The sequence below is a fragment of the Abramis brama genome, assembly GCF_963993115.1.
Source record: "Abramis brama genome assembly, chromosome: 11".
In the NCBI taxonomy this organism is placed as follows: Eukaryota; Metazoa; Chordata; class Actinopteri; order Cypriniformes; family Leuciscidae; genus Abramis; species Abramis brama.
The window spans coordinates 10,640,185-10,664,262 of NC_139973.1; the positions used below are offsets into that span (position 1 = coordinate 10,640,185).

The window sequence follows — 24,078 nt, forward strand, 5'->3', positions numbered from 1 at the left end:
TCACTGGATGAATCAAAACCCCATCAACATCCTGTAAAAAGTTTAAACAAGTTAAAAGTGCTTCAAAATAAATACAATTATAAAACAAATTGAACTTGAACATAGATTTAGTCTCGGGTCAGTGTTTTATTAACATTTTGAATATTTGTAAAATAACGCGAGTCGTCTATTTCCAAACAAAGCCTTAGTTAGAAACGTCACCGAAATACACGGACTTTTATTTTGAAATGTCTGTGAAACGGAAGTATATTTTATTTGACAACTTGTACAGTTGTGAAATACCATAATACCAAATGGCAAATACTACTAGTGCAGAATCATAGTAATAATATCTGTACAATGAAGCGAATGCAGCGCTTATTTTTTACCGGTGAATTTCGGTGATTTTGTTGTTAGTGATTTTAAATAGTTGTGTTAAAAAAGTAAAGTTCACAATGGGCTCAGAGGATGTGCTCAAGAGTGCTTCAACACTGGCTTCTTATAATGTCCTGCTTCAGGTACGATTAACCAACGTGTACGCACATACAGACACTAAATACACCTTTATTAGAGACATATAATAAAGTAATATTCCTCTTGAAATGCTTTATATTTCAGGTGATGTTTCGAGTGTTGACATTTCTCTTGAATGCATTTACTTTGCGGTTCGTGTCCAAGGAGCTGATGGGCGTGGTAAATGTCAGGTGGGTTTACAGTTACAAAATATAAACTCGAATATTCGTTTGAATGGGCCACAAACCGCAACGTTTGCTTTTGTTACAGGTTGATGCTGCTCTATTCTACACTGGTGTTTCTGTCTAGGGAGGCGTTCCGGAGGGCGTGTCTAAGCGGCGAAGGGGCGGGGCGTAACTGGAGACAGGTCATCAACTTGTTATGGCTCACGTAAGTACAAGAAATGAAATGTTGATAAAAACTATTATAAAAATAAATGAATACTTTATTATTAATCTTTTAGTGCTCCCTGGCTGCCAAATAGTTCATTAAGGCCCCTTTCTGTTCATTTTCATCCTTTTGTTGAAGCCATCTGCTTGCCTTATTTTTTTAAATAATCATGTTTAACAGCTATATTACCCATGATATTGTACAAAAAATTCCACCAATTAGAGATTCACAGACAGCAAATTGTATAAGGAATATTTCCCCTAAAAATTAAAATGTTGTTTTTATTCTCTTTCTTTGACTTTCTTCTCAAACTGGCAGATTTCCTCTGGGGTGTGTGTGGGGTGTGTTATTGGTGTGTGTGTGGTGTTGGGTGCTCCAGGCACCTGATCCAGAGTCCATCCCGCATTATGTTCCCGCTGTTGGATTGTTCTGCCTGTCTGCACTCACAGAGCTGCTGGCCGAACCTCTTTGGGTTCTTGCACACGCGCACATGTTCGTCCGTTTGAAGGTGTCGGAATCTGCCTTTCAAACTTTAAATTGCACTTCAGAATCATTGTAGATTGAATAAGATGAAACCATCTGATCAAATGATGCATATTCACAGGTGATTACGGAAAGCTTAGCCATGATTGCTAAATGTCTTGTTACGGTAGTGTTGGTGGTCTCAGCGCCTCAATGGGGGCTCTATATCTTCTCTGCAGCCCAGGTATGTACAGTATGTTTGAACGTATACAACATCTATAGTTTTCGGTTGCAATACCTTTCAGTTTGTAATCTCAATTATGTGTGTTTTTCATTTGACAGTGCGTCTATGCAGGGTTTTTGCTCCTTTGTTATGTGTTATACTTCGTCCATTTCCTTGGCTCAGAGGAAGCAGACAAGAAATTGTTCCCTGTTCGTCACATAACAGATCTTCTGCCATCTAGAGTGGATCACGAGGTGTGACTTCTTTTACAACACAAGGTCTGCTGTAGACTTTTTGGACTTTCAGTGTAACAACTTTGCTGTATATTTGTTTTTGTTTTTAGCCACTGCTAAACTGGAAGTTGACCACACTAACCTGGAGCTTTTTCAAACAGTCATTTCTCAAACAGATACTTACAGAAGGTAAGTGCCCATCATGCTCAGTTACGTAGTGCTAGTAGTAGTAATTGTTTAAATGATATTGATAAATATTTATTTGATTTTGTAGGCGAGCGTTATGTGATGACTTTTTTGAATGTGCTTAACTTTGGAGACCAGGGTGAGTTTGTACATTCATAAACACAAGCTACACTGCTTGGTCAAAAAAAAATTGTGATTTTATTTCCATAAAGACATGCATCAATTTTCGATCAAGAAAGATCTTGTATTGACAATGCAAGAGTCCACCAAAGTAAAGTCTACTCCAGCACATCCCAAAGACTTTCAATGAATTCAAGGTCTGGACTCAGAGGTGCCAATTCATCTGTGAAAATGATTCTTCATGCTCCCTCCAACCATTCTTTCATGATTTTAGCCTGATGAATCTTGTCATTGTCATCCTGGAATATGGCCATGGTGTGTCTTCCTACATGGTTGTTTAAGAAATGAAAAGCTACACACTCCATCAATTAGGGTTAGATGAACTGTTGCCAAACATATAACATGCTAGAAACATAATAATCACTGCAATAATTATCCAATCATAGACTCTTAAGCATTTGCCTATTTAAATCCAAACAGCGACTTTCTTTTTTGGCCGGGCAGTTATATTTTATTAAATATTATACTATTATACACATCATATTTTCCTTTACTTGTATTATTATTATTATTTATTTATTTTTTAACAGGGGTTTATGATATAATAAACAATCTGGGCTCAATGGTGGCAAGATTTCTTTTCTTGCCCATTGAGGAGAGTTTCTATGTGTTCTTCGCTAATGTCCTGGAGCGTGGACGAGATATACGACATCAAAAACAAGTCAGTATCTGTTTATATGGTCATAACTTTATTTAGTGCAGCCAGCCAGATGTGGGTTGGATAATTGTAAAATGCTGATTGGTTCACAGGAGGAGGTTTCCATGGCAGCTGAGGTACTGGAATGTCTTTTGAAGCTGGTGCTTTTGATTGGTCTGGTCATCTCAGTTTTTGGTTATGCATATTCTCATCTAGCACTTGACATCTATGGTGGGGAGCTTCTGAGCAGCGGAGCCGGTAAATCACAAATATGCTCATACTAAATACCTGATTTTACTAACTTTTCAGTTCAGATAAATACATTTTTATTTTGTGTGCGTGCCATAAAAGTTTAAATGGTTTGTTTGTGTATTTTGCAGGGCCAGCTCTCCTACGGTGTTATAGCTGTTATGTTCTGCTGTTAGCTATAAATGGAGTAACAGAGTGTTTTGTTTTTGCTGCCATGAGCAAAGAAGAGGTTGACAGGTGAACAACACATAATTACTATATATACACTACTGTTCAAAAATTGGAGGTCTATAATTTTTTTTTTTTACTGTTGTCAAAAGAAGTCTCTTCTGCTCACCAAGGCCGCATTTATTTGACCAAAATAGTGTAAATATTGTGAAATTTTATTACAATTTAAAATAACTTTTCTATTTTAATATGGTTTAAGATGCAATTTATTCCTGTGATGGCAAAGCTGAATTTTCAGCATCATTCAGTGTCACATGATCCTTCAGAAATCATTCTAATATGCTGATTTGCTGCTCAAGAAACACTTCTTATCACAGTTGAAACCAGTTGTGCTGCTTAATATTTTTATGTAAACCATGATTTAAAAAAAAATCTGGCTTTTTTGATGGATACATTTATTTGAAGAACTTCTTTTATTTTCTATTCAAGAACCGCATTTATATTTATTTAAGATTTTTAAAAAAAGTCCATCTTCACATTCACTTTTGATCAATTTAATGCATCCTTCCAGAATAAGTGAAGTCAAGTAATCTTTATTTTTATTTTATACAATACAAATCATTTCAAAGCAGCCTCAGTGGTAAATAGAAAAAATAATGATCAATGATGCAAACAGAATTTAATTTAAAAAAAGACAATTGTGTCTTACTTTTTTTACTTACTGATCCCAAACTTTTGAACCGGAGTGTAGAATATTATTATTTTTTAAATATATTTAAATAAATAAAAATATTAAATATTTTTATTTAAATATATTTAAAAATTTAATTTTCTAAGAAATTGTTTAAACAAGATTCTTTCTCTCTCTCTCTCTTTAGATACAATCTAGTGATGCTGGGCCTGTCGGTCTCTTTTCTGCTGCTTTCGTATTGGCTAACCTGGATGTTGGGAGGCATTGGCTTCATTTTGGCAAATTGCTGTAACATGGCTTTACGAATCACTCACAGTATTGTTTACATACATCGCTATTTCCTGCAAAGTGAATGCGCGCCGCTGTGGGGGCTCCGCCCACATTCTGCTGTCATAATTGCCCTTGGAGTGAGCTCTATCCTCACAGGCTTCTCAGAGGTATCGTAGCCAGTGACTTTAAATATAGATAACGTTTTGATGAACAAATTCAAATCTGATTTAAAACCATTTTGTCTTTCAGAGCATGTTCTGCTGTGATGGTGGCTGGTTGCTAAGGCTGGTTCATGTTGCCGTGGGGGCAGTTTGTCTCCTGAGTGTGGTCATCACAGTATTTCTAACAGAAACAAAACTTGTGCAGTTTGTCAAAACTCAGTTGCTACCCAAATACAGCAAGAAACTTACATGAGCTTTTACTTTGAATACACCTAAACCTTCCCGAGGTGAGGTTGACACTAACATGTTATGGACCAGATTTTGCCTCGAGTTTTTAAAACTGTGTGTAATATTCTACAAACATATTTTGTTTTCTTAAAACAATGGGAATATTTACTCCAGAAGACGCAGTACCTCTATGTTCAGTTTTTGCTAATGACATCAAAAGAAGTTCACTTAGATGCTGACAGTTTGAAGGTTCTTGTCCATACCTTATAGAATATTTAGGGCCCAAGCCCTGAAAGGGCGAAGGATTTTTTTTTTTTATTGTTTGATTACAGAACAAACACACAGAATATTATAATGTAATGCAAATATATCAAAGGGTCTCTCAGTATGTAACTACTGCTCCAATGTGCCTGTCATTCCTTCATCTCCAAGAAATACATTACGATTCTTCGTCTTTTGACGGTTCGTACCAAAGGTGTACATTGACCAAATATTTTGTAACACTGTACCTTTTACATAACAAACTAGATATACTATAGCGGTGTAAATCAGTGGTGAACTTTGTATAGATGGTGTGAATGTATAAAATGGTTATGTAATAAATTTAAATGGTACTGGTTACGATTTTATTTGAAAGACTGGAAAGTATAGTCTACTCTTCTAATATTTGGGTACGAATAAAACCGTTTCCTGAATGCACTGTTTTGTGACTTTGATTTACATACAATACCATTATCTAAGGTCACAAAGTTTTTTTTATTAAAGAAATTAATACTTTTATTCAGCAAAGATTTATAAAATGGTAACACTTTATAAGGTCCCATTTGTCAACATTAGTAAAATGCAATAGCTAACATGAAATAATAATGAAAAAAATTAGCAATATACATTTTTAAAGTTTTTATTAATCTTCGTTAATGTTAGTACAAATATAATTGTTCATGTTAGTTCACAGTGTATTAATTAATGTTTACAAATACAACTTAATTTAAAAAATGTATTAGTAAGTGTTAAAATTACCATTCACTATCCTCAAAGTATTCATTGTTAGTTTAGTTAACTAATATTAACAAAAGAAAACTCATTGTAGTGTTACTCATTAAAAAAATCAGATGTGACAGTAAATATGTTTAGATTATTAGAAAAGATTTCTATTGAAATAAATGTTCTTTTGAAATTAACTTTCTGGGGAATCCTGGTGAAGAAAAGGTATTACAGTTTCTACAAAAACATTAGGCAGCACAAATGTTTTCGACATTGATAATAGTAAGAAATGTTTCTTGAAAACTAAATCAGTATACAGTGGGGAGAACAAGTATTTGATACACTGCCGATTTTGCAGGTTTTCCCACTTACAAAGCATGTAGAAGTCTGTAATTTTTATCATAGGTACACTTCAACTGTGAGTGACGGAATCTAAAACAAAAATCCAGTATTTGTATTTGATACATCAGAAAAGCAGAACTTAATATTTGGTACAGAAACCTTTGTTTGCAATTACAGAGATCACACGTTTCCTGTAGTTCTTGACCAGGTTTGCACACACTGCAGCAGGGATTCTGGCCCACTCCACCATACAGACCTTCTCCAGATCCTTCAGGTTTCGGGGCTGTCGCTGGGCAATACGGACTTTCAGCTCCCTCCAAAGATTTTCTATTGGGTTCAGGTCTGGAGACTGGCTAGGCCACTTCAGGACCTTGAGATGCTTCTTACAGAGCCACTCCTTAGTTGCCCCGGCTGTGTGTTTCGGGTCATTGTCATCCCTGATGGCCTTACACAGCTCTCTGGTCTTGGCCATTGTGGAGAGGTTGGAGTCTGTTTAACTGAGTGTGTGGACAGGTGTCTTTTATACAGGTAACGAGTTCAAACAGGTGCAGTTAATACAGGTAATGAGTGGAGAACAGGAGGGCTTCTTAAAGAAACACTAACAGGTCTGTGAGCGCCGGAATTCTTACTGGTTGGTAGGTGATCAAATACTTATGTCATGCAAATTAATTATTTAAAAAATCATACAATGTGATTTTCTGGATTTTTGTTTTAGATTCCGTCTCTCACAGTTGAAGTGTACCTATGATAAAAATTACAGACTTCTACATGCTTTGTAAGTAGGAAAAACTGCAAAATCGGCAGTGTATCAAATACTTGTTCTCACTGTATTAGAATGATTTCTGAAGGATCATTTGACACTGAAGACTGGAGGAATGATGCTGCTTGAATGTTTTACAAACCAGTGAAAACGACTAAGAAAGTTCAAACATTAGGACAGCTGTAGGTATGAAGACTTAATGGACATTATAAGCAAGTCCTAATTACCTCTCCTTAAAAAGTATGTCATTCTAATGGAATACGCAAGAGAGACAAATTAACATTCACAAACAAGCACTTAGCAACCCTCAAAACCCTACCAAACACAACAGTGTACAAATAAACCCTTGCACTCCAACATGAGCAATAAAGCAGATACAAGACACAAACCATAAACTGTTCTCATTTCTGAGCTGCTGGAACTAATTGAACGTACTGAAGATGTCATCCTTAAATAACCATGTGTTTGTTTATCCCTACAAGAACAGTGACTGATTAAATGGGAGGAGGAACCGTGTGACTCATGCTTTGGCCAAAGGAATTATGGTCCATTTGGGATTGGACTCGGCAAGGGAAGGCTGTGTGTGCGTGTATAAATGCACATCCAACAAGTATAAAACAGAGAAACTTAAGCAAGAGAGTTGACCATGTCTCAAGTAAGAGAAAGAAGAGACACTGAGAAGAAATAAATATCCTTTTGCTTATTCATTTTCTGTTTCTCTTCAGCAGGGTGAGGAAGAGGAAGTTAAGAGGCCTGAGGTGAAAGCGGAGGATTTGATTGGAGCCAGGGATAAACTAGCATTTGGAACAGAGGTGAAGGGCAAGACCTTTGAGGTGATGCAGGAATGCGGTGAGTCGAGTAGCAACTGTTAGATCAGCAGAAACTGTAATAATTCAGTTGGAAGGTATAGTGTGATGAAATGTGATTGAATAGTGTCCCTATTTTTTTTATTTTGGGCCAAGAGGATAAAGAAGAGCTGTGTGCCAGTGTGTGTGTGTGTGCTTGCATTTTATAGTGTTTCCACTCCATATATAGCAGGAAGTCAGAACACAAACACAAAGAGAGGACACTCCCAGTCACTCTTGTTGTGCAATGTTTATTGTGTCTTATGTGTTTATATTGATTTTTATCCTTGAAGATAGTCCTTGCATTTTTATTAGCCTTTTATAATCTCGACTTTAAGATTCCAGTTATAATATTTTCAGAGGTGGAAAGTAACAAAGTACATTTACTTGTGTACTGTAGCCTACTTAAGTACACTTTTTGAGTATCTATACTTTACTTGAGTATTATTTTTTCTGGAAACGTTTTACTTTCACTTCACTACATTTGAAAGACAAATATCATACTTTTTACTCCACTACATTTCTGTCAAGGTCCTTGAGTAGAAAGTAGTCAGTCAGTGGATGATTTTAGTTGCAGGGGTTGCATTTTGGATGGAAATGAATGTCGGTTTGACGTCAGAACCCGACTGATGTTGGTTTCTGACGTCAACCCGATTTTCATTTTCAACCATAATACAACATCTGTCCAACGTTTGAGATTAACTTCAATCTGACGTTGGATACTGACATCAACCTGATTTTCATTTTCAACGTTGGGTTTGGTCTTCTAAATGCAATTTTTGTCATTGTTTTGGGGCACACTAGCTTATAGATAACAGTAAGGCTAACATATTCATACTAAAGCCAAAAAACTTTAAATAGGGCAATATTTGAGGGAACAGCCATTTGGGTGTCCAAAACCATTGTGGACGTTATTGAGTGCCCTTATTCAATCTCACATTCAATCCCACTACTGGAACTTTGTTCAAGAAATAAATTTGATATTGATATGAGATTCAGAGGCATAAGGTACTGTAAGTATTACATACAACAATGCAACAATAATAAAACAATGCATTGACATTTACTTTTGATACTTAAGTACTTTTAAAAACGAGTACTTCTGTACTTTTACTTAAGTAAAAATCGGTATTTACAACTTTTACTTGTAATGGAGTAATATTTGACCAGTAGTATCTGTCCTTTCACTCAAGTTAGGAAGTTGTGTACTTTGTACACCTCTGAACATTTTACAATGTATTAATTTATCTCTATTGTAGAAACAGACTATCAATAATGTTACCTTGAATATGAAAATGTTGCCAGTATGACATTATCGAAGACTTAAAAGATTGGGTAACACTTCACAATAAGGTCCAATTAGTTAATGCATTAACTAACAATAAGCACTTTTGTAACACTTATGTAACTTTGTTAATAACAACACAACTGTTAGATCATATTAACTCAGGTCCATTAAATATTAACATTGGTCATATTAACTAATGTTCACAAATGAACATTATTGTAAAGTGTTACCAAAGATTGTGTATACCATTAATTTGATTCACTTCTTAGTTATTAGTTCAAATTTGATGTGTTCTGTCAACTCAAACATGTATATTTTACATAAATGGAGCACTTTGTATTGAGGTAAATGAAATTCAAATGTGTAGGATGTTGTATTATTGTGTATTCTGATTATCTGTCTCTTTGTATCTTTGTTAGAACAAGCTGGGAAGGTCGCGCCATCCGTCTTCAGCAAAGTCCGCTCAGGATCTGAGACTGCCTTTAACAAACCCAGCAAAAAAAAGTAACTGTGGGACCATACACTCAATTTTGTTTCAATGAATCCTACAGCTAAAATCATGTTAAGGTGCATTTCTAAATTAACCTAAAGCATTAACAGTAGATTTTATTTGAACAGTTATTTAACTAACATGTCAGTTGTCACAACAGCACAGCTAAACAATATTAGTAGTTTTGAGAGTGAATGCAAAGTCTGATCTTAAGAACATCATAAAATGTATTTTTCTATTTTTTTTATCCAACCTCCAAATTTGATTTTGTGGAAATTAAATATGTCATAATAAAACAAATTAAATTCAAACCCATTTATATTTCACATTACTATCAAAAAAATATTTAATTTTCAAAACAAAACAAAAAAACAAGGACAATGGAGAACTTATCCTACAGGAGAATAACAAAAGTGGGGGATAAAATCCAGTTGAAAGAATGTTATTAACGAAGAGACTGTTTTCTTTCCTGTTCTCATTTGAAATTTGTGACAAAAAGCAACAGACACAATTAGGTAGAACAATACAGTAGCCATGGTACATCAAGCCATGGCTTGGTACATCTGTCATACTGTTATAATATCATGACAAATGTGAAATAATCAACCAGTAAAGCAAACCACAGCAGGGCGTACAGAGAAAGCGAGAGAGTTATTTCATAAACTTGGTGTGCTGATCTTGTAGGATCTTTGCAGAGGACTTTGCATCATAGAAGAGTTCATTAATTTCTTCCACATGTTCTTTTTCGACTACTTCCCTCCCCTGAACTCGTGCCAACAGATTGGCAGGTGTCAGCAGCTGCACTGCATATCTGCATAACATTTACACAAAGACACACACGTTAGCCAACATTACATAACCAAATTGTGTAAATTATAAATTCATAATAATGAATAAGTGAGAATGCAGGTAGCAAGGCACAAGTAAATATGAGACAGTTCAATTGAATTTATATTAGTAGGATATAACGTTATGAGTGGTGTGTATGTTCTCGTAGTAACAAGCAGAGGCGGACAGAGTACACAGCTTCATTACTTGAGTAAAAGTACAGATACCCCTTGCTAAATTTTACTCAAGTACAAGTAAAAGTACTACAGTCAGATGTCTACTTAAGTAAAAGTACTAAAGTACTTGTTTTTAAAAGTACATTTTCTAAATATTGCATTACTACTGCCACAGTGCTTACATTGGTAAACACAGCAAACACTTGAAGCGAAAACTATCATTAACTTGTTCAGAAAATTTAAATAGTCTGACGAGGTGGGACCACGGGTTGGCACATTCCCGGGATGCGATATTTTTTTCCCCCAGGATGGTAGGGGAAGACTCATGAATATTCATTAGGGAAGTCATCCCTAATTGGTCTGATGACCTACCCCTAACCCCACCCCTAAACCTACCCGTCACTGGGGGTCTTATGACCTCCATAACCCCGCCCCTAAACCTACCTGTCACTGGGGTTAAGACCAATCAGGGATGACTTCCCTAATGAATATTCATGAGTCTTCCCCTACCATCCTGGAAAAAAAAAATATTGCTCCCGGGATGGACCTGCTGCGTCTTCATCCATTGTTTCGTCCATGGTTTCATCTCTTATCTAAATCTGACCATGGAGTTGACTTTGGCGGAAAGCTGAAGGTGATTGCTGATAGGCTGTCCCAATCAGTGGCGCCTGCACAATCCAATCACATTTGAGAGGGTTTCCGAGATGTTTCTTTTTTCCTTTTTATTATTATTATTTTTTTTTAGAAGTAGTAACGGGTACTCACAGTTATGGATAGAAATGTAGTGGAGTAAAGAGTACAATATTTGCCTCTCAAATGTACTTGAGTAAAGTCATGAGTACTCCCCAAAAATGATACTCGAGTAAAGTACAGATCCCTCAAAATTGTACTTAAGTACTGTACTCAAGTAAATGTACTCAGTTACTGTCCGGCTCTGGTAACAAGTATTACCTGAGTGTAGTCTTAGTACCGATCTCTCCAAGGTGAGATAAAGAATCCTCGCTGATGTTGAGGCCCTCTGTCTGAGCTCGGATCTTTATGATCTGTAGAAACATGCAAATTAAACAAATTAATGTATACTTCATTTTTTATATATCTTCGTTTTTAAGGAGCTTATTTTGACAAAAATGTGTATGCACACCTGTTTCATTTCTTGAGGAGTGTACAGCATAGTTCTGATAATCATGACTCGATCCAGGAGATCCAGTGGAATTCCGTGAGGAGAGCTGATGTCCTCTGTCCCCCTAAAACAGAATTATGCATATCTGTAAACTTGTCAATCAACTCCATAACCAATCAAATGGATCATTCTAACAGTTGGTCATTAGCATCATTGTTAGTGTACTCGTCTCGCTTGCAGGGGGATCGGGGTTTGAGACTGACTCGGAGCAGGGCTGTTAGAATTGGAGTGTGAGGCGGAGGCGGAGCAATGAAGAAGGGGTGTGTTTGTTTGGGCGGATTTCAAATATCAACATTGGCCAACAGCATATTTCAAAAACGACTTACCCCACCTTTAACTAATGAGACCTTATTGTAAAGTAATAACTATAGTTCCTTATAATTCTTGCACTTTAATCTGTTTGAAACATTGACATTCTAATCTTAAGGGTTAAGATTGTCGGTTGTCGGGCAGGAAAATAATCTAAATGAGCAAAATGCTCTCATTACAATTCTCCACCAGATTTACATATAAACTCAAAAACTTGAGTACATGAGCTAAGACCTGATGTGAGATTTGATCGTAACCACCGCTTGCAACCATATTGATAAATGGCAAGTAACGATCGCACACCCAAATTTCTGTCGTACGTTCGTTTTGTAAATGAGGGAGAATAACTTTTTGTTGTGCACTTTGATCTTTGCAGACCTTTTACATTCACATTACATACAGAAAAAGCCAAATAGGGGCACTTTAACTAATTGAGCTTTATTGTAAAAGTGTTACCTAAATAAATATCCTACAATTTTACAAAACTGTGACAAAGCTATTTTACTTTAAACATAACCTACATTTCCCACCAAAAACCCACCTGATGAGGCAGTTTCCTCGATTGGATGCAAACACTACGATGGGAGCGATGGAGCTCTCCAGGGCTCGGTGCAGGTAGGTAAAACACTCAATGTCCAGCATGTGAACTTCATCAATGAACAGAACACCAGGAACCAGCTCTGCCACACCCTGTTCAATGTATTTATTCACAACCTTATTGATCTCTGCTCGCAGTTTATCTGTATACAGAATACACAAAGAAATGGTTAAACATGGCCTCATTAAAAATCCTACTAGGATTATCAGTATATAAAAATATTAACCATTTTACCTGTGATTTCTGTCTTTTTGGGTTTCATCAGTTGACCCATCATAGAAAGTAAGTCCTGGCCTCCCTAGAAAACACAATACACTGATATTATTAGAATCATGGAGATCCACTTGAAGCTGGATAACATGATGTTTGTGTGCATGTACCTGAGGTCTTGCATTAGCAACATCCAGGTCATGAAGTGTAACATCCTGAATGATCTCTTTCTTCTTGTGAACATCGCCTTTCGGTAGTGGTACATACTCTTCCGCCTCCAAATCAAACTCTGTTGCAAACGTGTCACATCGTCCCTGCCTCTACAAACCAAAAACAGAAATACTTATGAATAAACTCAATAAGAGCCTTGAGATGCTTGCCACTTATTTACAAGGGAAGTGTATTGCACTTTATCTAATGTGGGATTTAATTTAATAAATAAATTTTATATATATAGTGTTTGGGGTCAGTAAGATTTTTTTTGTTTGTTTTTGAAAGAAATCTCTTATGCTCACCATGCAGGTCACACTTTAGTTTAGGGTCCAATTCTCACTATTAACTAGTAAGGTAGTTAAGTTTAGGTACTGGGTAGAATTAAGGGATGTAGAATATGGTCATGCAGAATAAGGCATTAATATGTGCTATATAACTACTAATAAACAGCTAATATCCTAGTAATATGCATGCTAATAAGCAACTAGTTAATAGTAAGAATTGGACCCTAAAATGAAGTGTTACCACTCACCAATGCTGCAATTATTTGATCAAATATTATTATAAAGTAGTATAGATTTAGTAATCTATTTTAATATATCTTAAAATGTCATTTATTCCTGTGATGGCAAAGCTGAATTTTCAGCATTACTCCAGGCTTCAGTGTCACATGATCCTTCAGAAATCATTCGATTATGCTGATTTGGTGCTCAAGAAACTTTTTATTATTATTATTTGCAAACGGTTGTGCCGCTTAATGTTTTTGTGGAAACTCTGATAATTTTTTTAGGAATCTTTGGTGAATAGAAAGTTCAAAAGAACAGATTTAACATTATAAAAATCTATACTGTCACTTTTGATCAATTTAATAAATCCTTGCTGAATACAAGTATTACTTTCTTTCAAAAATATGTAAGACAATCTTGTCTTTTATACCGCTGCCAGACTAGTACCTGCCCACCTGCACTGACAAAAGATTACTTCAACATGCCAAGCGCAGATATGGGCCGGAGAGAGAATGGTTAAGCAAATCCGTCCATACCTTGACTGCCCCACTGTTAGCCTCGATGTAGATAACATCACCGACCTCCACTCTCTCCTTCTGCAGACTTTCATAGATACTGGGATCCAGCTGCATAAGCATATCAAACGCAATGAGATATAACATAACTTTAAACAGATGTAAAACAGATGCTGCTTTTTTACATGAAAGCATCACTCTTTCACTTCCTTACCTTTAACTGTTTGGTGCCCTTTGCCGTCTTTAAACCAATAATGACATGACTGATAGTTTTGCCATAGCCCCCCATTGGGTTCTCCGTCTCACAGGGAGTCAGTTCAGTGACCTCTCCTTCATACACCTCTTTAGTCTCCTTGATACGCAGACCTGAATGCACAAACAAAATAAGAAATTTAGATACAAAAAAAGAACAGAACATGTAAACAATGCTAACTAATTACTAGTGGATCTATCAATACATTCTTAAACACCAACAGAATTTGTTATATTAAAAACTTGAGTCTATTCACCTGCCCATGCCAGTATATATCTGTCAACGTTTTAATAATGTGTGTGTGCATGCATGCCTATCTTACTAGATCACACAGTCCACATTGTTTCAGATGCATACTGTCGGTCTAATATCAGACTATAGTAACCATGTTTCCATCCACCTATTTTTATGCAAATTTTGGGATATCACATTTAAAAAAAAACCTCAAAGATGCGCATGAATTAAAAAAGTGTGCATAAAAAAAACGTATGTACTCAACTACATTTTTTATTCGATAAGAAGAAATGTCCATAAACTACGATGGAAACACATTTACTGAATAAATGCTTCAATGAGCAAAAGAAACAAAAAACTAATTTTACTCAAACTCAAAAAAACAACACTATTGTTTTAGTTATTATGAAATGCCTATCCCAAAGTCTGTCATCAAAATATTTTGGTAAAATGGCCTCCCAGAATTGTATCACATGATCGCATTTACAAACATCAGGCATCCGAGCACAAGAGAACACGACAGCGTTTATTGCATTTCATCTGCGCACAAGTCATTTATGATGTATAATAAAAAAGCCACAGTGGCTTTGCAGCAACTTCCATTTTTATTAGATATTTTGCGCCAATTTCCCAGGAAGTGACGATTTTGTTCTCTTGAACACATGGGATGGAAACAGTGCTTTATTCACAAATGTTTTATGCGATATTCCAACTATGCACAGAAGTTAAATTTGCAACATAGTATGGAAACATAGCTAGTGTGTGTGAAGAGTTACTAACAAGTTAAAATGTATTTTAATGCATTTCACTGTTTTTTTAAAATCACATTTTATCTTTACTACTAAAAGTATCTCCTAAAAGAAATTAATAAATGTATTGTATGATTTTTTTATGTTGTCTACTCTTGAAGTAGATAAATATAGGTTCTTTGCACGAGATCTCACCTATGGCTCTTCTGAAGTTCTCCATCAGCACTTCAGTCTTCTTGATTTCTGATGAATACACTTCACTGCCCACCATAGGACAGAACGGCACTTTATTTCCCAGTTCCTGCGCCATGGCCAATGCTAGAGCAGTCTGTGGGGTACAGAAATAAAATTAATAAACCATAAACACTTTCACATACAACAGCTGTGAAGCTCTCAGTCCTTACCTTGCCTGTTCCAGGTGGTCCTGCCAGTAAAATAGCTCTGCCAGCCATCTTTTTGGAACGAATCAGCTCTACAATGATGCCACAAGCCTAATAAAAATGTAAGAATTATTATTATTATTTTTTTTTAAGAAACACTTTACAGCTAAACAGGATGTCCTTTATACATTTTTAATGTCATGGGAATGGGAATCTTAGTGAATGTGAAATATGTATTTTATATGGCTCTTCCTGACACATACCATTTATCAGATATTTTGTATTCGTTCTTCACAAATAATCAGTTAAATACAAATTATTAAATTCATTAATCAGCGTAATTAAATGTACTGAATCCCCATTCACAAACTGGAAAATGCTGAAACTGATCTCTAGGTTACCTCTCTAGCTGTCTCCTGCCCCACCAGTCCGGACGCGGACTGTTTAGCATTACCGGCCTCATCCAGCCCGAGACCCTTCACGTGGCTGTGAGATGCGATGCGCTGCGTCTTCGTTGTGCTTTTCACCTCTTCGATCTTCATGTTTCTTATTTGTTAATTAAACGCTCTAAAATGTGAGTAAAACAACTTCAAGCCTATCTCATGAAAGGCCGTTGAAATCAAACACAAGAGACCCGCGTTTCCATGTGGGTAACCAAGGCGATTTGAGGAAGTTCCGCCCCTGAAACGGTTTTAGCCGTTCTTTATTTCGATTGGTGAATTTGTGGAATATATGCTTAATCATTGGATGCCGCTAATGTCTGTAGACAACTGCGAACACGCCCCTATTTTCCTTTTGTGCTCCATTTGAAATGTTGTACTGAAACAAAGATTACCGCTGTAGGTTCCACAAATCTCTTTTTCTATATGAAGTGTAAATAAACTCCTAATTATGTATTAAACATGTTGTAAATAATTTAAACCATTTTACTAGTTAATAAATAATTTGATCCACGAGGTACGTTTTTTTTTTTTCTAAATAATAATGCTGTGTGAAGTGGAACCGAGTGTTCCATATGAGTTGAACTGTTTTGTCAGAGATTGTTTTTTGGTAGCGCAGGAAGAACAAATGTCACATTTCAGAAAAGTTTGCTGAATGCAGTAATGTACTTAGCATGTAATTTAATCTCTCATATCAGAACTAATACGTGAATATTATTAAATTCCACCAAATTAGATCAATTTGGTTTACTGACAGTTTAACATTGAGCTGGTTAGGTTGAACCAACAGCATTGCTTTCAGCAGTTCAAAGTCTGCGCATTCAGTCTCTGTTACCCAACAATTCCAGTAATGGCAGATTCCAGTCTTCCTAAAACGCTGAACTTTAACGTCGGTGTCCTCGGCCATGTGGACAGCGGAAAAACCTCTCTCGCCCGGGCGCTGAGCAGCACCGCATCCACAGCAGCCTTCGACAAGAACCCCCAGTCCAAAGAGCGCGGCATCACGCTGGATCTCGGCTTTAGTGCATTCACGGTGCCCTTACCGGAGCACCTGAGACAGTCCTGTGGGGACAGACTATACGACAGTCTGCAGTTCACACTGGTGGACTGCCCTGGACATGCCTCCCTCATACGCACTATCATCGGGGGTAAGTGGATAACAACGACTTGGTTTATATTAGTTGGGCAAGGGTTACACTAATTAAACCCACAATACCAAACTGCATGTTTGCAAGTATGCGTGGATCAATATGTAATTCATGGATTATGCAAAACAAAGAAATGCACCACAAGTCTTTTTAATTTCTCTTAAACAACCTGTCAGGGCAGTTTAAACTTAGTCCAGCACTACCACTTCTGACCAATAGGTGGTGTGTGTGTGTTATTTTGAAGATATCAAATTTAACCCTGTAGAGACTGACATATAACAAGAAATCAGTAAAAATCCATTTTAAATAGGCTAGAACAGTTTATTGAACCTTCAGAAAAAAAATATTTATAAAAGAAAACCAAATATGCTGTGTGTCATATTTGATACATCTTTAATGTCTTTACAAAAATATGTAAATTGGTGCAGATTGCAGATGTTGTTATTTATATGTTAAGTAAGAATAAATTCGGGTAGACTTCACCAGACTACATGCATATAAATAAATATAACAGTACTTGCATATAAATGTCAATTAACACCATCTCTCCCAATCATATGTGGAAGTAAGATGATATGTAATGCTTAGTTTTATGATCAAAGCTCTGTAGTTTTAATTGTGGGGGACCAACACATAATGCAATTCTGTACAATGATGATTGAGAGATATTCTGTACAATGATGATTGAGACATAAATAAATGTTCCTCAAAAATCTGTTGTATTAAATTTGATACTTTTTTTAAAGAAAAAAATCATGCTAAAATGTATGTAAGATTAATCAAGTATTCTTTTCTTTAGTCCAGTAAATGTCAGTTTTGAAATATTAATAACAATCTAAAAGTTATTCTTATATTTACTTTGTAAAAATTTCCCAGCAAAAAGACATGTACCACGACCTGAAGAAGGCCTTTTACTTGATTAAAAATTATGAACTATCAATTAGAGTGCAGAAGGCATCGGGTACAACAGTTTTTCCAACAAAGTTATAGTAATGTTGGTAATTTAGAGTCCCTAGAAATGAATGTATCAAAAATGATACCGTACACTTTATAGGGTTTAAAACAAGCTCTTAAATCAAAAGACAAATATGCTTTTAATGACACCAAAGAACAACATAATTTTTCTGATCATGATCAGATTCTGTCATTTAATGCATTTCAAAATGATACAACAGAATTAAGTGATTAATCACATCTATTTGCTAACCTAGGTAGTCGTGGGTACACAATACATGCTTTCGATATTCCTCTATACTAAAAAAAGTAGCTTACATGACTTGTTTTCTTGCATACACAATCTCATAAGTAATATGAGGGATTTATGAAGGAATATATGATTTGGAGAAACAGTGTCTAGAGAGATCAAACAAACTCAAGAGATCTCAAGTGTAGTGGGAAAGTTTAGTGTAATTGCATTGATGGCGTGTGTGTATGTGTGTGTGCATTTATGTCACATGTGGTTGATTAAGGCGGAAGGGGGCTGTTCAGGGCTCCAGCTTGACTTCCTCTCTCCCCCAGAGGGGATCTCTCAGGAAAGAATGAGTGCCAGAGAGAGGGAGAGAAAAAGAGGGAAAGGAAAGGCAATAGCCTGGTCTCCTGCCTCTATTATTTTTGGTCTCTTTTTCTGTCTTGCAGTGATGACTTCACTCTGTTATGTTTGTCATTGTTGAACTTATTTGTTTTACTCTCATCTGTGTACTTACATTCAGGTGCTCAGATCATTGATCTGATGATATTGGTGGTTGACGTTGTGAAAGGCATGCAGACACAAACAGCAGAGTGCCTTTTGATTGGTCAGCTCACCTGCTCCCGCATGATCGTCATACTCAACAAAACAGACATGTTGCCTAGTGACAAGAGACAGGCGGCTATTGATAAAATGACCAAGAGGATGCACAAAACTCTCGAGAACACAAGGTAGACACTGTCAACTTAAGCACATGTTTCACTATATATTCTATATACATTTTGCCAGCTCTACTCTTCTAAATGCAACTAAGGCATGATGATATTAAGATATTATAAACATTACCATCGTGATGTAAATCTGCTTTAAAAACAATGTATATTGTGAAAAGTGCTATACAAATAAAACTGACTTGATTAATTTTTTGCTTGTCAGATTTAAAGATTGTCCTATAATTGCTGTGGCAGCAAAGCCAGGTGGTCCTGAGGCCCCGGATACAGACGAGCCACAGGGGATAACTGAACTCATAGATGTGAGTTAGTGGGGGTGTTGTCACAGCACAGATTAAAAATCCAAAAATCGGAGACCACTTTTACATTTTGTAAATCGTTTTATAAATTAAAAATGCCTATATAAATAAAAGTTATGATGTAAAAGAAGTTAAAAATCCTTTAAGATATATATAGAAAACTAAATCAAATTAATGCAAATTTGTGACACTGACCATGATTTCCTTTTTTTCCACTGATACAAGCTAGATTTTGTTTTTGGAACATTGTCAAATCATGCTGGATAACATTTTTAGCACAAACTAGTTTATACTAGCTTGAGTGGATGTTATCATCATAGTTAAAGGGTGATTTTATTGTCTCAGGCTTTTTGTTATTACTGTATTTTTGAAAGGTATGGACCATATTTTTGAGGTTGTCTCTGATTATGTGTTTAGTTATTGAAGGCCCAGGCCTTCCTTCCTCGTAGAGATCCGTCAGGTTCCCTTCTCATGGCTGTAGATCACTGCTTCTCCATCCGTGGCCAGGGAACAGTCATTACTGGCACCATCTTACAAGGGTCACTCAGTGTCAATGAGACTGTGGAGATACCAGCGTTAAAGGTACTTATCTACACACTACAATACATACATTACAGTTCAAAAGTTGTGGGATGAGTGAGGGGTTTTTTTTTTAAAGAAAGATTTCTATTTCAAATAATTGCTGTTCTTTTGTAAGTTCTAAATAGTATACCATTTTCAACATTAATAAGAAGAAGAAATGTTTCTTGAGCAGCAAATCAGCATATTAGAATGATTTCTGAAGGATCATGTGACACTGAAGACTGAAAATTCAGTTTTGCCATTACAGGAATAAATTACATTTTAAAATATATTACAACAGAAAAATATTTCACAATTTTACTGTTTTTACTGTCAGGCTTGGACTTCTTTCAAAAACATAAAAAAATCTTACCGACCCCAAACTTTTGAACACTTGTATATTTACACATGCATTGCAAACTGCACAAATTGTTTCCAACTGTTTCTGTTTCCTGTTTCCAAATGATCAATTTCACAATCATAGGTGAACAAATATTTTGCAACATTGCATATTGACATGATCAGCTCCTTATTGCTTTCTCTTTTTTTTATTCCTTAGGTAACTCGCAAGGTCAAATCTGTGCAGATGTTTCGTAAGCCAGTTCCTAGTGCTATGCAAGGGGATCGGGTTGGCGTGTGTGTGACACAGTTTGACCCAAAACTGTTAGAACGGGGTGTAATATGCACACCAGGTTCATTGCAAACTCTTTACGCTGCTATTATATCCGTCCAAAAGATTGAATACTATCGCGGAGCACTTAGCAGCCGTGCAAAGTTTCACATCACCGTTGGACATGAAACCGTTATGGCGCGCATCTCATTCTTCAATCGAGTGCTTCCTGGAAAAGAAAATGGAGAGTGTAGACCCACCTCTCAAGAGCAAAGTGCAAGCTCTTTCTCATTTGATTGGGAGTTTCACCACCTGGATGAGTTTTTGACTGGTCAGGCGGAAGGAGGGAGAGGGGAACCACAGCAATGGGCTTTACTTGAGTTTGAACGACCGGTCACATGTCCACCACTTTGCTTAGTGATTGGGTCACGACTGGACTCAGATATCCATGGTAACACATGCAGGCTTGCCTTTCACGGAAAGCTTTTGGAAGGGTTTGAGGACAAAAACTACACAGAGACAGCACTGCCTCGACTCAAAATCAGCAAAGATAAGGAGAAAGAAGGATCAGTGGAACGGGTAACTACAAATATTTATATATTGATAATGTATAAATGTAAAATTACACATACACAGACTACCATTCAAGGTTTGAGATCAGTACGTTTTTTTAAATAAAGAAATGAACACTTTTGTTAAGAAAAGATTCATTAAATTGCTGCTAAAAGCTATTATTTTAAATTTTCTATTCATCAAAGAATCCTGAAAATCACGGTTTCCACAAAAATATTAAGCAGCACAACTGTTCAGCATTGATAAGCATATTAGAATGATTTCACTGATTTCATCATGTGACAGTGAAGACTGGAGTAATGATGCTGAAAATTCAGCTTTGCCATCACAGGAATAAATTACATCTTAAAATATATTAAAAATAGAAAACAGTTATTTTAAATTGTAATTATTTCACAATATTACAGTTTTTACTGTATTTTTCATCAAATAAATGCAGCCTTGGTGAGCATAAGAGACTTCTTTGAAAAATATTATAAATCTTTACCGACCACAGACTTTTGAATGGTAATGTACATAATATACATGATTTAATTGTATAATTGATTTCACTATATCTGGGGTCAGATATTGTTTGATTTTGTTCCTACACAATTCTTTCTAATTTTATTAATTTATTTGACTTTTTACAGTCTTTTGAGCACCTTGTGTACTCTGGCTCTAGCTCATCAGTTTTTTATCTTTGGTCAGGTGACAGATGACTACACTGTGATTGGTCGAAACCTGTTTAAGAAGGAGACGAACCTTCAGCTGTTTGTGGGTTTAAAGGTTACGCTGTCGACGGGAGAAACGGGGTCCATTGAAGGTGGCTTCGGCCAGAGTGGCAAGATCAAAATCCGAATACCAGGTAAGCAAAGACAAATACACTCTTATTTACTCTCCCTAACTTTTTCTTGGCCTCTTTTTTTCCTCCTTCCTCTATGTTTCTTGTCAGGGGACTTATTTTTTTTTACATCCATGCACTCATTCATTCATTCAAGACAGCATATACATAAAAGCTGCTCTCATATAAAGTTACACACAGCAAAAATGCACGCTATATCTTAAATATATGTGCAAAAAAACATACATCCTTTTCCTGACCCTCAAGGCTCTCTTGTGTTGGTAGACCTCAGCCACACAAATATGCATGCGCACACACACACACACACACCTCTCTTCAGGCTCAATGAATTTAGTAGAATGAATGTATCCATAACCACACTGGAAAGGATGTTTAGTTTTTTTGTACTGTACTTTACCTCCAATTTTTGTCTAGTTAAAAAAAAAAAAAAAGAGTTAACAAGTAATTTCTGTTAGTTGAAATAAAGCTAAAATAAAATATAAATATTAGTTGAAAAACTTAAACTAAACGAAAATTAGAAATGTTGCCTTGGGATTAAACTGAAATACATTTAAGTCGAAGCACTAAAATTAATAACTGGAAATAAAAAAAAATGAAAACGAACTAAAACAGAAATAAAAAATAAATTAAACCTAAATGGCAATATTTAAAAATAATAATAAAATGACAAAAACACAATATTATTGATTTTTTTAAAATAAAACTAAAATAACACTGAAATAAGTAAATCCAGAATTTTTTTTTGAAAATTTATACATTTTGATTGAAGCAGCAGTTAATTCCTGTTTAAAACTTTAATGGTCATATGATCAATGTATCCATCCAAAACATGAGGATCTAGTATCTTTGAATGTCCCTTGTCCATGAATGCCTGTTCTTTCTTTCTTTCTCTTCCTGTTAGAGGGGCTGAAAGAAGAAACCAAGCAGCTTCTGTGCTCTTCATCTAAGAAGAAGGGGAAGGGTGGGTCCAAAAATGAATCCTCCAAATCTGAGGAAACCAAGCTTGACGCTCAGCCAGTTACCATACACTTAAACTTCAAACGTTACATATATGATCCCCACAAAAAGATGGTACAGTCCTGACCCAAGAGCTGAAAAGCGGACAGGAAAAACAGACACTACTAAAGTCTGGGATATGGAGCGAGAAACTTCTTGTACATGTTTTTTTGTGTGCAGAGTTTCTATTCTGTTATTTGGCATTTTTATTATTCCTTCAAATATGGAATAATAAAAATGAACTAAAAAGAAAACATGGAATATTCCTTCAAAACACATCATTACCTTACTAATAAGTGCTGTTACCGGTATGTGACTGCTAATAAAACAACTCTATTAGCTAAACTGCGTTAGTTGCAATGAACTATTTTTTTGTGATTAACATTTTGTTTGCAAGAGTGTGTGGAACGTGTTTATGCATCTTTGAGTTTGGCATATTGAGAGTGGTTGGGATGTTGCTTAAGGGCAGAAAGCATTGTGAGTATAGGCAAATATTTCAGTTGTTTCCACACACCTCCACCTCCAGTTACTCTAAATGTATAAATATCAATTTTTAATTTCCACTGTTTGTTTGTTTGTGCACATGTAGGCCTGCTTTGTGAATGCGTGTTTCTGAGTCCCCACCCCACAAAAAAAAGAACCTTTTAACCTTTTTTTAGACCACAATAAGTCTTATTGTTTACCGATTTGCTTCACAGATTTGCATATATTCCAGTTACATTGCAGCAACTCGGGGGAATCTGTAGTCAAATTCATTCTTAATTTGCGAGTATACAAAAAGCAGCTGTACTAAAATATTAAATGCCACCTGTGTTGATATACTTCCCTGTTTTTACCTGACATTGCAGGTAAGAACAAAGCCTTTATTTGTTATTCATTATAATTGCTAATAACTGGACTTTTAAAGAAGTGCATTCATAGGTTACTGCCTATCACTCTCATTCTCTTACGCACACTTTCTTTGACTAGCAAATGTGCTGTCATTTATTCCAACAGGAAGATGTGTTGATCTAACTGAATACAAGTTTTTATATATACAGTATATAGATTTGTATAGATCCTTTGGCCATACATTAACCTCTAAAGGAAGGATTTTATTCCAAAATGTGGAACACAAATGGAGATGTTTTGCAGAATGTCAAGGTTGCTCTTTTCCACACCGCGGTCCAAAAAAGTAGTCTATACAATTTACTATAGCTTATTCTCTGAAAATGTTCGCCTCCATATTGGCTTTTAAATCACATTCATATTTAAACCTGC

General features: G+C 35.9%; 3 protein-coding genes across 6 annotated transcripts; 2 read left to right on the plus strand and 1 right to left on the minus strand.

Annotated features, from left to right (window-relative positions):
* The first annotated feature begins 241 nt into the window (after positions 1–241).
* On the plus strand, positions 242–9,590 carry LOC311092449 (man(5)GlcNAc(2)-PP-dolichol translocation protein RFT1-like). 4 transcript variants are annotated; one of them, XM_084129188.1, is made up of 14 exons: positions 242–497; positions 598–683; positions 763–882; positions 1,201–1,390; positions 1,487–1,588; positions 1,687–1,821; positions 1,911–1,989; positions 2,075–2,125; positions 2,697–2,827; positions 2,917–3,061; positions 3,184–3,289; positions 4,099–4,348; positions 7,382–7,505; positions 9,209–9,590. In XM_084129188.1, exons 1-14 carry the CDS (start codon positions 435–437, stop codon positions 9,295–9,297), a joined length of 1,671 nt encoding a protein of 556 aa, XP_083985314.1. In that variant the 5' UTR covers positions 242–434; the 3' UTR covers positions 9,298–9,590. The 4 variants fall into 4 exon arrangements, with proteins under 4 accessions (XP_083985314.1, XP_083985311.1, XP_083985312.1 ...); XM_084129185.1 differs by lacking the exons at positions 7,382–7,505; positions 9,209–9,590 and adding an exon at positions 4,431–5,265; XM_084129186.1 differs by lacking the exons at positions 242–497; positions 598–683; positions 763–882; ... (7 more) ...; positions 3,184–3,289; positions 4,099–4,348 and adding an exon at positions 6,187–7,311.
* ruvbl1 (RuvB-like AAA ATPase 1) lies at positions 9,580–16,113 on the minus strand. Its single transcript, XM_084129193.1, has 11 exons — positions 15,832–16,113; positions 15,455–15,541; positions 15,246–15,378; positions 14,029–14,180; positions 13,836–13,925; positions 12,751–12,900; positions 12,605–12,668; positions 12,314–12,512; positions 11,425–11,527; positions 11,235–11,326; positions 9,580–10,090 (listed from the first exon to the last, which is right to left on the minus strand). Exons 1-11 carry the CDS (start codon positions 15,970–15,972, stop codon positions 9,931–9,933), a joined length of 1,371 nt encoding a protein of 456 aa, XP_083985319.1. The 5' UTR covers positions 15,973–16,113; the 3' UTR covers positions 9,580–9,930.
* A 349-nt stretch (positions 16,114–16,462) lies between these two features.
* eefsec (eukaryotic elongation factor, selenocysteine-tRNA-specific) lies at positions 16,463–23,482 on the plus strand. Its single transcript, XM_084129183.1, has 7 exons — positions 16,463–17,018; positions 18,728–18,935; positions 19,141–19,237; positions 19,652–19,816; positions 20,355–20,984; positions 21,669–21,825; positions 22,724–23,482. The coding sequence occupies exons 1-7, from the start codon at positions 16,721–16,723 to the stop codon at positions 22,903–22,905; spliced, it is 1,737 nt and encodes a 578-aa protein (XP_083985309.1). The 5' UTR covers positions 16,463–16,720; the 3' UTR covers positions 22,906–23,482.
* Positions 23,483–24,078: the final 596 nt, after the last annotated feature.

Bases quoted from the DNA above. Each gene is read 5' to 3' on its own strand.
- ruvbl1 (XM_084129193.1), bottom strand. From the start codon at position 15,972: ATGAAGATCGAAGAGGTGAAAAGCACAACGAAGACGCAGCGCATCGCA. The intron at 12,901-13,835 runs GTATGGACGGAT...TTTGGTTTGTAG, and splicing joins CTAACAGTGGGGCAGTCAAG to AGGCAGGGACGATGTGACAC. The intron at 12,513-12,604 runs GTAAAATGGTTA...TTCTGTATACAG, and splicing joins CAAAAAGACAGAAATCACAG to ATAAACTGCGAGCAGAGATC.
- eefsec (XM_084129183.1), top strand. From the start codon at position 16,721: ATGGCAGATTCCAGTCTTCCTAAAACGCTGAACTTTAACGTCGGTGTC. The intron at 19,238-19,651 runs GTGAGTTAGTGG...TTATGTGTTTAG, and splicing joins GGATAACTGAACTCATAGAT to TTATTGAAGGCCCAGGCCTT. The intron at 20,985-21,668 runs GTAACTACAAAT...ATCTTTGGTCAG, and splicing joins AAGAAGGATCAGTGGAACGG to GTGACAGATGACTACACTGT.
- LOC311092449 (XM_084129188.1), top strand. From the start codon at position 435: ATGGGCTCAGAGGATGTGCTCAAGAGTGCTTCAACACTGGCTTCTTAT. The intron at 883-1,200 runs GTAAGTACAAGA...TCAAACTGGCAG, and splicing joins ATCAACTTGTTATGGCTCAC to ATTTCCTCTGGGGTGTGTGT. The intron at 2,828-2,916 runs GTCAGTATCTGT...ATTGGTTCACAG, and splicing joins ATATACGACATCAAAAACAA to GAGGAGGTTTCCATGGCAGC.